The sequence below is a fragment of the Perca fluviatilis genome, chromosome 7 (assembly GCF_010015445.1).
Source record: "Perca fluviatilis chromosome 7, GENO_Pfluv_1.0, whole genome shotgun sequence".
In the NCBI taxonomy this organism is placed as follows: domain Eukaryota; kingdom Metazoa; phylum Chordata; class Actinopteri; order Perciformes; family Percidae; genus Perca; species Perca fluviatilis.
The window spans coordinates 28,431,824-28,445,590 of record NC_053118.1 but is presented as its reverse complement, the minus strand read 5'-3'; the positions used below and the strand labels follow the sequence as shown (position 1 = coordinate 28,445,590).

The window sequence follows — 13,767 nt, the reverse complement described above, 5'->3', positions numbered from 1 at the left end:
ATACCTTGTCTTTAGGTATCGGCCGATACAGAGTATTCGATACCAGCGTTTAAATATTAAGCTGTGTGGAAGTGACCGGGATCATTCTTTGATGTGTAACATCTGGCTTCAAAAAAAAAACATTGTTTTCCAAACTTTGTAAAGCAAAATGTATAAATACATAGATACAAATGTACTAAATTGGTATTAATCATTACAATAATAATTTGTGCATAAATCTTCCAACTAATTGGAATAACAATTCATGTGTCAACCTTTTAAATGTAGCAACAAATTGGTCAAAATAGGAATTAAAAATTCCAGTATATAATGTATATATAAACATAGAATGGAAAAGATCTGCCCATTGACACTGATACCCGCTCCAGCTATTTGAGTCTGTATCGGCCCGATATCAGTATCAGAGCATCCCTACTTCATTTACGATATTTCATCTTGTAAAACTGATACAGGCGAACAACATCTATATGGATTTTACCTGACGAAGGTCAGAGGACAGAAACTTTGCAAATAAAGTGAGTACAAGTGATCAACAGTGTGCAGGTTTGTGGTATCACAGTGATCCCACGTTTAAGCTTGGTCGAAGTATTGGAATTGAATAAATCTTGCACTGGCCAAAAGCAGATCCTCTCCTGGTTGCAGATCTTAAAAAAGACTGAAAAATAAAAGCCTACAACTCTACTTAACCTGTCTGTCATGTTATGTTTAGAGACTCAAATATTTTCAGAGGATTAGTAAATTGTGAAATCAGTCATGCACAACATATATGCACTGCATTGTACTGTACAAGTGCTGCAATGCCTTTAACACAGTGACATGACACATACCAGAGAGCCATCTACAATCCAGATGATAAACTGCTTCTTGAGTTACTGTAAGTGGTAGCCTCTCATCTGTAGAAGGCATAAGACCAAACCAGCTATTACGCCTTGTGAACTACTAGGAAGTCACATTTTCTTTTTATTGGCCACAATTACAGGCTGTGGCTTCAATCAAACAGACCAAATCTCCATTCTTTAAAACTCTCTGTTCAATAGCAGGCCTGACATCATCACATTAGGATATTGTGCACAAAATGTTTCCAGAGGGCATAAGTAATTTTCCTATTTTTATTGTCAAAATGGAGACACAGAAGGCCCTTTTTTTGCCAAGTTCCTTGCTCTGGTCCAGAGGCTCAAACCAAAGACAAAAAACATTAAGTATTGCTCTTATTTTATAAAAATTAGGTTTTGGTTGGAAAGCCTTGTGCTTTGTGTTACAGCACACTACTTGGTGTCTGCTAGATTGCATGAAAAACCTGTTTCAATGTTGTACTAATTCTGCTTCCTTAGACAGATAAAAACTGTCATTTTATGGAGCTGTTCTTACATTCGGGCAAAGAGCATGCTGTCATTTGACAGATTAAATGCTGTGGGCTACAGAGCAGCAACCTCTGTACCTGCTGCATGTGGCTCCTGCTGGCTCGGCGCCAAGGACCAGGAAGCAGTAGTCACAGTACAAGTTTGTGAGCAGGAAAAGCAGGTGAGAGGAGCGAGTTTTGGCTGTCACCCAGCTGACACTCTGAGAAAAAGGGACAAACCCTGCCTGACACCTGGGTGGCAACGCATATAACAAAAAGCACTGATGCAGCTAGTTAAGCGGTCACGGGTAGAAAAATAAATAAATACAGACAACACGCGTAAGCATTCGGAATCAAGCAATTTACTTACTGAAAATAAGCTTCAGCGCTGTAAAAAAATAAATAAAATGATGATAGAATTGGACATTGCATTTCTGGGCTCATGCCGTTGTTGTTGTGGTGTATTTTTTTTACATTCCTGTGTAAAATTGGCTGACGAGCTGATGTCAGCATGAAATGTTGTAACGTGACAATGGCAGATTAATGTGCAGAAGATTTTTCATCAATTTCAATCATCAGTATACACATCAGGATATATCGGCTCTGGCTCCAGCACCACAAGTAGAACGGCCTGGGCATTGTTTGAAAGTGTTAAAAACAGAGCCAACATGAAACCCAAGTTTTGTTACAATACCATGCTTTGCGGGATAAAAACTATTTTTATTATTTAAAAAGAAGCCAACTTTTTCAAATGGTAAATGGTGCCTAAACACTGGCAGCCATACAAGAACTTTTCTTGAATAAAATCAAAAGTAGTAAAAAAAAAGTCAGTCAAAGTTTTTTTTACAACATTGAGATTCGATATCCATCCCTATGATTACAGCCTCAAATGACCCTAATGCAATGCTGCCTTAGCACATGTTGCACTAAGTTGTCCCACTTTAGCTGTCAACAGTTTTATTCTCACTGAAAGCTATATGCAAAAAAGTTCAGGTCATTTCTCTGAAAACAAACATGAAAGGCACTCTGGGAAATGTAGGCATCCAGCTAAAAGTACATCAAAACATTTTTACTGCTTCATCACAAAGTAACTTCTGCAATGTACAGCTGAAATATTATTGATTACTTTGCAACTAGTAATTAATCAAAAGTAATACAAATAAGTAAAAATACCAAACGTTTGTTGATTCCATCTTCTCTAATGTGAGGATTTGCTGCTGCCCTCTGTTAATATCATTGGAAATAAGTTTTGTTTGTTTTGGACTGTTGGTTGGACTAAAAATAACTAATCACAAAAATCATTGATAAAGCTTACATTAATCAATAACGAAAAGCAGTTTCAGGGCCCTGTTATTGTGCATTCTGGCTCACTGCTTACTGGAAGACTTGAATATAACAGAGCCATTGCTTAAGTTATTAGTAAGACTTGTGGTTTTCTCACTATGACAAGAGGAAATATCTGCTGTGAAAAAGACCCATAATTAGTTGCAGCTCTACTGAAATGCATTGAATAGCACAGAAAGGTGTTGTTTTAAGCCTTGCATACATCGACCTGTAGGCTTTAGGCCTTCACATTAGAACATCTCATTGATGGAAATAACAAATGCAGATATCAAGGTAGCCTATATTGTGGTAAAATCTCTTAGGGCACTTATCAAATCTCTAGCTTGATACTACATGCAACTCCTTGCATCAGTACTGGTTCAACTGCACTGACAGATTCCTTTGGCATGAGTAAATCTCTGGGAATTGTGATTCAATAAAAGAGTGATCCAGTAATGACAGCCTAGGACGCTGGGTTCAGACATAGATTTGTCCAAAGCCGGTCAAAACAAGGTATGTGTGCGTTAGTGAGGGAGTGAGACGGACAATAACTAAAGGCAGAACTGCCCAGACAGCGAAACCCTCCTAATCCAAGGCAATCTCTCCTCACTACCCTCCCTGAAACTACAGTAGCCTACACTCCCACCCACTCTGTTTATCCTGTGCATGCTGATGGAGGGATAAAAGGCGAGATACCTCAGGGTCATTGTAAACAAAAGGGGAATTTGTGTAAGCTGGAGTTATTGTCATGGGACAAGGTTTGACAGAGAAACAGCAGTTTAGGTCAGAGAAAGTTACTGTATTTTCACAGATAAGGATTGAAAACTGTTGACTATTCAGGATTGTATTTAGGCCAAAGGGCAGGAAAAAAAAACATAATGAAGGATGAATCAATGAACTGTTTTACAAGCACAGCCAAATAATTAGATCCATGCAAGAAGGCTTTGCTTTGTGAATGCTTTCAACATCAGGAAGCTGTATTAATTCCTTTTTTGTTATGGGTCCAGACTAGAGGGATTAAAAAGTAGATGTGACAAGAGAGGGACTACTAACTTTCCCACGTCAGGAACACATTATTGTCAGGGCTATTATATCATAGCCTACCGTAGCCTCATTAACATTTTGTCTGGTGTGGAAAGTATTATTTACAACAGGAGCTGCACGAACTTTATAAGTTGTTTGGAGGTGTAAGAAGCATTTTCCGTTGACTTTTTCTCCAAAAAAAAAGAACAAGATTTAAAGGAAATAATAGCTCTTACCTGGGAAACGTGCTCCAACCCAAACGACGAGAGTGGTGGTTCCTCCAATTCATAACATAGTGGCAAAGCCTTGGCGAAATCAAAGAGAGGAAACGCGGAAAAAAAAAACTGTAGCGAAACGTCACTTCAGCAAACTGTTAAAGCGCTTTCACTTTCAGACACACAAGTCAGGCTCGTGTTCAGTTACCACCAGCTCAGCGACCGTTTGCTGTGGGGCCGAAAGCCACGTTATCTCAGTGTTTCTGCTTTCTTTAATCTTCACCTGGTTTGATTCAATCACTCCCAGGGAAAAAAAGTGACAGACGGTGTTGAGCTGCCGCCGGCGTCAACAGGTGAGATTGAACTGAACGTAAAAGCGGAGGAGGGCGACGACAGAGGCGGGGGCCGACTAATAAAAGTGTTATGTGTCAAAGGCATACATGAAAAGATCCATATCCCTGTTCAGTTGGAGCAAACTTCACCGCCGGCGCTGTCTGTGCTCAGACAAACAGTGAGAGTCCCGTTCAAGTCCTGCACCCGAAATGGGATTTCTATTCTGGGAACTGACAGGGCTTTCTCATTGTGGAGTGGCTCAACTAAAGAGTCATCCAGGCATATTGCCAATGCGCTGTGAAATAAACGGCCACTTACATACTTTTCATGACAAGGTCCCTTGGGAATGTTTTAATAATATAGTAATATAGTGCGAGTTTAAGCTTATAAGGTCATAATAGAGAAAAAGGGCTTGGGGTCAGTTGCAACATTTTTTTTATATTTCACATTTGTTAGAGAACAAAAGTCATTTGGTCAAATCCTGGGCTAAAAAAGTGACCACACGTGAAGTCGGAAGGCCCATATTACATGGTTTAGTGGAAGTACTCCAATCTTTTACGTAAGTAAATGCAGCAATAGATCAATACAACAGTGAACTAATATGTTATTATAATTATTGATGCAGACATCCTTTTAATGTTTAATGCTGGTAAAGGTGGGGCTATACTTTTAGTTACTTTGTATACTGCTGGGTAGTATATAATATAGCTACTATAGCCTAAATAGAATTGACATACTCAAAGTACAAGTAGGCTACTTTAAAAAGTACTTGAGTAAATGTACTTGGGTCTTGGGTACTTTCCAAACATGTTTAATATAAATAGAATAGAATGCCCTAGAGGAACCCTAACAGTCCCATTGAAGGTGCCACTGTGGGTTTTTTGTTGTGACAATACTCTCAAAGTGAATATTAAGAATTTTTTTCAGCACATTTTGTCATTTTACTCTGCAGTGAGAAAAATACAAACCATCTATACAGGGGTTCTGGCTAAGGACCTGTGCTGGATGAGAATGTAAAGTAAATCAATGTTTTTATAAATGGTAAAACTAGTTGCAATGTAACACTTCACACAGGCACATGGGGTGAAATATAGTTTGGCATGGGGATCAACTGTGATCATTTATAACCCTGTAAATACCATGAGCTGAAGATCACAGCTTCTAATGAAGCCTTAACACTTTTACTATAATGCACCACTACACACGGTATATTTTGACCTTGTTCTCTCAGGCTGTCTCCCAAAATGTGTTTGGAAAACAATAAGAGTTTGGGTGAGTTAACACTTAATTAACGTTATTGACAAGATTATGGATTTGAATAATTGTAGCTCAATTCTGCATGTTTTTGATACTACCATTGGGTAGCGCCAACATTGGAATTTTTCAAACTCTACACACGCCTTACAAGTGTGTTCAGGAACAGGATATTAGAATGGTAATATAAATATCGTAAAATATACTATTAGAAATCCCTTAACCATCAAGGCAGTGACTTACTACCATTAGAAATCCCATGACCTGGATGACTGAAAGTCCCAGTAGAGATTAAAATACCATAAAGTATTACACAGTCACTGTAAACTTGCTATTGAGCACTAGAGCAACGTAAATTCCTGTAGCAAATGTTAGTGATACTTCGAGATATTAAAAATAACCAAAAACTCTATATTTGTTTGTGACATTGTAGAAGATAAAACATTTTCAACAAGTATAAGACCATTCTAAACTCAATGCTAAGTATAGAGCTACACTAAGTCCCTTTAGGAGCATTTTCTTTAGGGTCTGTTGAGCAGAATCTGCTCTTCACTCTGAGGGCTTTATCACCCCGACTGGCCTCTTCACAGCTCTTTCTGAATGAGCTGATCGTGTAATAGATTCTCCCCAGTGACATGTGAACGGTGTGAGAGAGAATGGGCAGCAGGTTCATGGTGGCACAGTGTAAGTGGGCTGAGGCACAGGCTGAAAGCGGGCTGGCAGATGGGTGACACAGACTGGGTGAAAGGACAGCTGGCACCTTAGCTTCCCAGCAGCAAAACAGGATCAAGAGAATAGGACCATTTAACATGAAAACCGCTGTGTCTCTAAAGCAACATATCTTCAGCATGATGGCAACAACGGTCACACACACACCTCCCTATTTGAATAGAAAAAACAATGCAGGTGTCTCTCGGCGAGGACACTAGGTGAGGCAGAGGCTGTCTAAATCATGCGGTTTGTTTCAAGTGCTGACAGAGACAGCTGGTAGATGGTGTGTTTGTTTACAGTATTAACTTGCATGTGATCAGCCAACACACACTTTATTCCAGCCTACATTATGTTGTATTCTTACCAAGTCTTCTTTATAACAAAGTGTCTGTACATCTTTTGAAGAGCTTAATAAATATTGGCATTCCATTAATAGGGAAGCACCAATCCAACCATTTCTCTTTTTTTCTCCTGAAACCAATACCATCATCTGCAGATAACAAATATTGATCGTGATAACAGTGCGCTCTTTTTCCCAAATTTTAAATCTCTACCTCACTGTGTAAAACTCATGTATGTAAGGTAACAAGATGTTCGAGATTGCTGCTCTAAAGACTGTGACTGCAATGTGATATCATGACTTTGCTTAAACATACATGCCCACTTTCTTAAGCCAAGTGGCGTGTTATCTGTAAGCATTTTGAGCTATCCGCGTGTATGTCTACGCTGTATACAGATCTGCGTGTATGTAAACGCTGTATACAGCGGACGTAAACATACACGCCATCGTGTTATCGCGAATGTGTTTAGGAAATGTTGATATACACGCCAAAAAACAAGTATGCGTCTTCATAAAACGGCAATAATGGCATACGAATTGGCGTGTCATACACACCATTTCATGAGATCAGTCTGGTGATTGAATGAATGTGACTGACTGAAGACAGAGTGACTTCTTCTATGACATTGACAAAGTAACTAATGAGGATTGGTCACATCATGGCTGATACCATATCAGTGCGATTCAGCGTGTCAGATCGGCGCACGTCTGTTTATTTTAGACATTTCAAGTCCATTGCTATGATGAAATATTCTGCCTAACATGCATGGTAGGTTATAGATAGACAGATTTTTGTTGATCCCAAAAATGGGAAATTACAGTGTTACAGCAGCAAAATATCAAACACACAGCACACATACAGAATATACATGAAATAATAGGATACAATATACATGAAATAATAAATAGGACAGAATACAACAACAAATATTTAAAATATATACAAGTTAGGAATAAAAATGTACAACTACTTAAATAATATTAATTAAGATGTAATTAAACCTGTGGAGCATTTTAGTTTCCTGTAATGGTCTGAAAGTGAAAGGGGGCAATTTTATATTGCACTTCCATAAAGGTGGGGGACTCGCATGAGACTGTAAGAAAAAGAATGGTCAAAATCTACATAGTAGAGGCAGAAATATCCTGACTTTTAGTCCCTCGTAGGAGTGAAGATGTTGTTGGAACCTACATTTCACATAATTAAACACAAAGCTTTTGTTAGGCCCATTCATGGTTGGTTAACACCCACGTCCTAAGTTCAAACTCCACACCTCCAGTTTTCCAATTGTTTTCACATTGGTATTCTCTAAGATGAGGAATACCTGGCAAGGAGAAATATTTGGATTTAATAGAAACATTTTGATACTGGCCCTTAAAAGCTCATAATAAGACCAGCACTTCATACAGCGTACTATCACATTAGCATGTTTCTCTGGCAGAGGCATGTGGCTGAATCAGAAAACAACACTCCCAGACAAACCTGTCTTGCTGGCGGATGAGCCATTAAACGCAGGCTGAGAGCAGCACGTACAGAACATCTGGAAACCCAGGAGCAGACTTCACTGTGTTGATACTTGGCATGTCTTTTTCATATCTTACTGATATAATGATACACATGTCAATAGACAACCTTGTCTATGAGATGTCTAGAGGAACAGATGAGAGCACACAAACACATAGCACTGACATGTTGTCAATGGAAACTCAGCCCTCAGAAATTCTGAATGCAAATAGCAGTTTCATTTTCCTGCTATGCAAAAAGGCCATGGCTGGCAGCAGTCAGTAGTGTGTGTGTGTGTGTGTGTGAGTGTGTGTGTGTGTGAGAGAGCATGTCTGTGTGTGTGTGTGTGTGTGTGTGTGTGTGTGTGTGTGTGTGTGTGTGTGTGTGTGTGTGTGTGTGTGTGTGTGTGTGTGTGTGTGTGTGTGTGTGTGTGTGTGTGTGTGTGTGTGTGAGACCATGGCTAAAAGAGTCCAGAATCACTGGAAAGTCCATGTGGAAGAACTCAATTGTCCCAGTTAAGAATTCATTAATACTAAACCAAACCTTGAATGGAACATTTCTATTTGAGCTTTCCTTCTCGTAACATTTCCTCCCCGATTCATAACGACACAACTGAATAGAGTAAGTCACATTCAAATTTAATCAAAATACCAAGAAATTATTAATAGTGGTTTTTCCTCATGTACAAATCTTAAGCACTCATTTCTAATGGTTAAACTAGAACTGATTGCATTTTCATTTTAAGCATTATCACATTAACGCCAGTGGCAACAGCTATTCAATTATATATCTTTACATTTACATACATAAACACAATAAAGCACTTAATGGTAAGCACATTTTGGTAAATCCTGCTCAGATACAAACATGGAAAAGTTAATCACAAAACTCTGTGTGGTTACACATACCTGGCCAATAAAGCTGATTCTGATTCTATGATGTAGTTGATTTGATTAAAAGTCTCTTTTTTTGCAGGACATTCAGACATTGTGTACTCCACAAACCAGATTAGCAGGCACTGCAATATCTGGAATAAGAAATATAAAGAAATATAAATATGGTGACAAGCAAGATATTTCAATTATGAGTGTGCACTGAGGCGTTACAAACTTGAAAATGTAGTTTTTTTTTTAGCCCAGGAATTATGTTGACTAACAGAGAATAGGGTGAGGTTAGACTATAGAAAATAGTTTTTGATACCTATTTTCTTAGGCTTGGGGAGATTCAGGTTACTCATGATGTTCTCAAACTCTTCCAGGCTCTTGGTCAAGCGCGGGTTAAACTTGCGCTCCTCACCAACCGTAGACACCGTCTGACCTGATAAACAAAGACAGATAAAGCCCAATATGTCATCTGTGGCCCTAATGTTTACCAGATGTTGAACCCCACTGATCAATCAGAAGAAAATATTATATTTGGTAAATGCAGAGAAACCACATAGTGCTGGCAGACTGTAAATACTTATTGGCAGATATACACAGATACACTGGCACACTCAATTGTATCAGTTTAAAAATCAGTGTGCATCAAATATAATTTCTTACTGATATTTAACAGATTGTGGAATGGCATTTTTCTTATCTATTTTCACTATATGGGTATCCAATAAGCAACAAAATAAAACTAGTAAAAGCCAGAGGTGGGATGTAACTAAGTACATTAACTCAAGTACTATACTTGAGTCCAATTTTAGGGTTCTTCTACTTTTAATCCAATAATATATATTAATTTAAAAATGGGCTATTTTGCATAATAAGTACTTTTGGTACTTTAAGTGACGCTTGATGCTTATACTTTTGCACTTTTATTTTTTCTTCACTTCAATTTCTATTTTTACTGAAGTAAAATATCAGAATACTTCTAACACTGTTAAAAGGCATGACATATTATTAAGAGAGGCATGTCTGAAAACCTTGACCTACTTGCACTTGCATATGTACAAACACTTGTGTAAGAACATGTGTATCACATCAGTATTGGTTGCTATTGGTTGGAATATACTGGCAATGGCTTTTTTACACTATGCTGGTGCTTAAAATCTGTCTATTTGCATAACCAGTTTTCACACAATGACTCCATGAGATATGAAATAAACATTCAGATGTGTGGGTTTTCAGCCAACCTAAGTAGTCATGTGCTGGGTAGACAAGGCACTGGTCTGGCAGAGTAAAGATCTTCTGATGAACTGACTCATAAAGCTTCTTGGCGCAACCTGGATCAGAAACATTTTGCAAAAATTAGACCAATTCCAAAAGAAAACAGATGCAATATTGCCCTCTTGTGTTCTTCTAGCAGCATTACAAAAACAAATGCTTTCTCTTTCAGCCAGTGTGTTAGGGGAAAACAACTGCATTTGATATGAGATTATTAGGAAAAAGTAAAAGAGTAGGTCTACCCTGCTGGAAGTCTGTCCTGCCACAGCCCCTGATGAGCAGAGCGTCCCCAGTAAAAGCCATGCTCTGATCCCCTGTCACCAGCACCATGCACCCATCAGTGTGTCCTGGTGTCTCTCTCGCTGTCAGATACTACAGGGGAGAAGGCACAAAGACATGTAAAAATTGTTTCATCAAGAAATTTCAACTGAAAAATTCCAGTTCTTTACAGAGCAGCACATGATACAGATCCAAGATAAAATATCTAGAATACTGATGCAGATTCAAAATTAAAAGCATGTATGGGTGTGTCCATATCCGTTTCTGAGGTGAAAAAACAGTCAAATCAAGATACAAGACTTATAATACTACTTTGCAGTTAACCCTCAATTTAGTTATTTCTAAAATGAGGGGTGTGTGGATACTTTTTCTGCAATTAAATAAGTAATATGTTCTTCTTACATGTTTTCCAAAGTAGATCTTGTCTCCCTCTGACAGGAGAATGTCTGCAGAGGCACCGCTGAATTTGGAAATTGCACTCTTCAGCCCAACCAATCTTTTCTTCATCAGCCCAGTACTTGTGATGTGGTCCGCATGGCAATGAGTGTTTACTATCAGAAAATAGTATGGTTCACCAAAGGGTTTGGCAATAATTCAATATTATCATAAATAAGTTGGTGGACTAGTTCACAAATTCTGCTGTCCAAATTAAGGAGTCCAAGCAAATTCTAATAAGAATTCTAATAAAAACTAGCTTAAGTTTTTAATAAGCACCCAGAATATAGGTGACTTTATTCCAGGGCTATAATACCCCCTTACTTTGCAGAAGGGGCCAAGGGCCAAGTTATCCTAACCTACACATTATGGTTCATAGGATAATGTGTGGTGGACATGTACATAAATACAAAAATATAGGTTTGTATTGGACGATGACAGAAACTGAGTTTTCTAAATCTATGGAATACTACTATATCTCTTAGCCCAGACATAGGAAGTTAAGATACCTGCCACTTTTAGATCGAGCCCCAGTTCACGTATGAGCTTCAGGTCCCGTTCAATGGTTTCCAGTACAGGATCGATAAGGATCGCCTCCTTGGTCTCTGTGTCTCCCAGCAGGTAGGTGTAGGTGCTGCTCTCTGACTCAAACAGCTGAAATGAAAAAAATAGCTGAGGGCACAGGAGTGACTCAGCAATAAATCAGATGGGTGGTAATGTTGCACATCCTTCTCGTTGTACTTTTGATAGTGTGTGTTTGTACGTGTGAGATAGCGAGTGAGAAAGAAAGAAAAAACAGAGTATGATGTTGATCTACATCTCATCAATGCAAAATGTGCGGTATTAGAGATGGATATACATTTTGTGTTTATAACTGTTACACCTACTTTAGATTAAACCTTAAACAAACAAAAAAAAAAACATGACAGGAGGAGAGAGAAAAGAAGGTAATCTGCTCAGGAATCTCTAGACAACTAAACACAATAGGACAAAATCAAGAGCAATCGATCTATGTTTGAGCATGCATTTGTTCTTCATGATCTGTGGATATTTGAAGAAAAATGTAATAATGTATGCATGTCTGGATATGAATTGGTGATCTTTCCAAGAATATGATTATATCTGTAAATTTGTGAGAATAGTATGCACATTGTAAGATATTTAAATTATTGAATGACATGATAAAAAAAAAAACTCAAGCTGAAAAAGCCATGTTTACCTGTAGCATTTCGTCCACCATTGTTAGTCAAATTGTGATGGTTTCTTTTAGATCTGTATGTGCTGTTGTTTGATAAAGGGCATCAGGCAAACATGTATAATGTTCTGACAAAACAATCTCAACTCAAGGTCCTCTTACTCGCTTAATTGAGTTTGCTTAACAGTTAGTTGCCATAAAAAATAGCAAACTTTTTATGATGAGAACCCTGTGATACGGTTGAATTGGACCTTGAGTTAAGATGCATAATGTTACCTTCATGTCCAGCAGTGCCATCATGATACAGCTATTACATTACATTACAGTTACAGTGCAGTTTACGTACAGTAACTTATAACGTTACAGTCATCAGGTTTGCAACGTTATTGCAAAAACATTGAGCAGATTGAGCCAGGTTCGGTCAACTAAACACTAACTTTACCACAATCCACAGAGATCCATCCAATAACTTAGTTTGGCTTAATTTAAATAAATTACAACTTTGAGCTAATTTAACAGCAATATTTAAGCTAAAGCTAGCTTAACGTTACTCCTCCTAGCTCACTTTCTACTAGTGTTAGCTAGCTAGAAGCAAAACATAGCTCCAAACATTGCATTAAAAACATTTTTCAAAACTGACAACATAAACTCAACCGAAGCAACACAACGTGTATTAATATGAACCTACTTGTCTGAAGAGCAGTCCATCGGTCAGCGCCATCCTGGAGGAATACGATCTGCTGGTAGCTCGTAGCGGGTAAATGCTAGTACTCACACCGGGACAGAAGCGCCTGCTCTCGGCTAATGCATAACTGGAGCCCTCGGTGTTTGCTCTGAGCAGACGCGTGAGAGCCAGAGCCCGTTGAACTGGTTTCGTTCTGCTTACTACCGAGCACATTGTCATTCGCCTGCTATTTCCTGGCTGCGGTACCAGATAAGTATCTCAAGTGTGGCAAATGTCTTGTGGCACCAGAGAAGCGGCGGCTAGTAACGGTATGTAGCCACGTTTCCCTCAAGCTTATGGGAAATCAGTCGTTTGAAAGCTCTCACCTTGAATGAACCCAGCGACAATAGTTGTGTCACAGTATCAAACACTTTTACAGCGGTTGTAACTGCCATAACCAGTGTTTGTGTTATTGAGCAATCAAATGTGGGTTATCAGTTACATTCTACGGTTACAACACAGTCATGGATGATTGCCATCCATCTCTATGGATCATTACTGTCTGTCGTCTGCACGAGCCTCACTCGTGCGCGCTTATAAACGCACGCACACACATAAACAAGGCTGCTTCAATATTGGTTACGTGACTGTTGACATGTAGCCACTTTCATCAGAAGTCGCCGATAAGCGGTAACTTCCAGGGCTGAAGTGAAGCCAATGCGCAAGTGCCTTGCATTCTGTATAATTTCCAGTTCTCTTAATACATCCGTGTTTTCAGCAGGGGCGACTCTACTGGCTCCAAAGAGAAGAAAATGACCCTACTACTTATCACTTGATTTATTACCTCAGTCAGTAAATATTTTCCTAACGAGTTCTCAATCGCTATAGTTTCAAGTCTTCCTAAATACAGCCTGATGTTTATTTTATAAACACATGACAGACAGATATTTTGAATAAGGACCCCTTAAATCTGTTTATATTAAGAAAGATATGTACTGACTG

The 13,767-nt window shown here is 38.6% G+C and overlaps 2 protein-coding genes and 1 long non-coding RNA gene across 3 annotated transcripts in view; all 3 read right to left on the bottom strand.

Moving 5' to 3' along the window:
• phldb3 (pleckstrin homology-like domain, family B, member 3) overlaps positions 1 to 4,440 on the bottom strand; it is a 29,930-nt gene extending 25,490 nt beyond the window's left edge. Inside the window, exon 1 of the mRNA XM_039807064.1 lies at positions 3,922 to 4,440. The gene's annotated coding sequence lies outside the window, so the exon portion shown is untranslated. The remainder of the gene's footprint in view (positions 1 to 3,921) is intronic.
• A 2,790-nt stretch (positions 4,441 to 7,230) lies between these two features.
• Positions 7,231 to 8,376, bottom strand: LOC120563095. The gene is made up of 2 exons (XR_005639910.1): positions 8,019 to 8,376; positions 7,231 to 7,860 (listed from the first exon to the last, which is right to left on the bottom strand). It is a non-coding gene; the product is annotated as an uncharacterized LOC120563095 (long non-coding RNA).
• Positions 8,377 to 8,656: 280 nt separating this feature from the next.
• ethe1 (ETHE1 persulfide dioxygenase) lies at positions 8,657 to 13,269 on the bottom strand. The gene is made up of 7 exons (XM_039807188.1): positions 12,790 to 13,269; positions 11,416 to 11,560; positions 10,874 to 11,022; positions 10,435 to 10,564; positions 10,162 to 10,251; positions 9,240 to 9,356; positions 8,657 to 9,066 (listed from the first exon to the last, which is right to left on the bottom strand). Exons 1-7 carry the CDS (start codon positions 13,003 to 13,005, stop codon positions 9,020 to 9,022), a joined length of 894 nt encoding a protein of 297 aa, XP_039663122.1. The 5' UTR covers positions 13,006 to 13,269; the 3' UTR covers positions 8,657 to 9,019.
• Between the last annotated feature and the right edge of the window lie 498 nt (positions 13,270 to 13,767).

Coding starts and splice junctions, on each gene's coding strand:
- ethe1 (XM_039807188.1), bottom strand. CDS start 13,005: ATGACAATGTGCTCGGTAGTAAGCAGAACGAAACCAGTTCAACGGGCT. Junction 11,023..11,415: donor GCTCGATCTAAAAGTGGCAG/GTATCTTAACTT, acceptor ATTTTCTGATAG/TAAACACTCATTGCCATGCG. Junction 9,357..10,161: donor CCCAGCACATGACTACTTAG/GTTGGCTGAAAA, acceptor TTTGTTTATCAG/GTCAGACGGTGTCTACGGTT.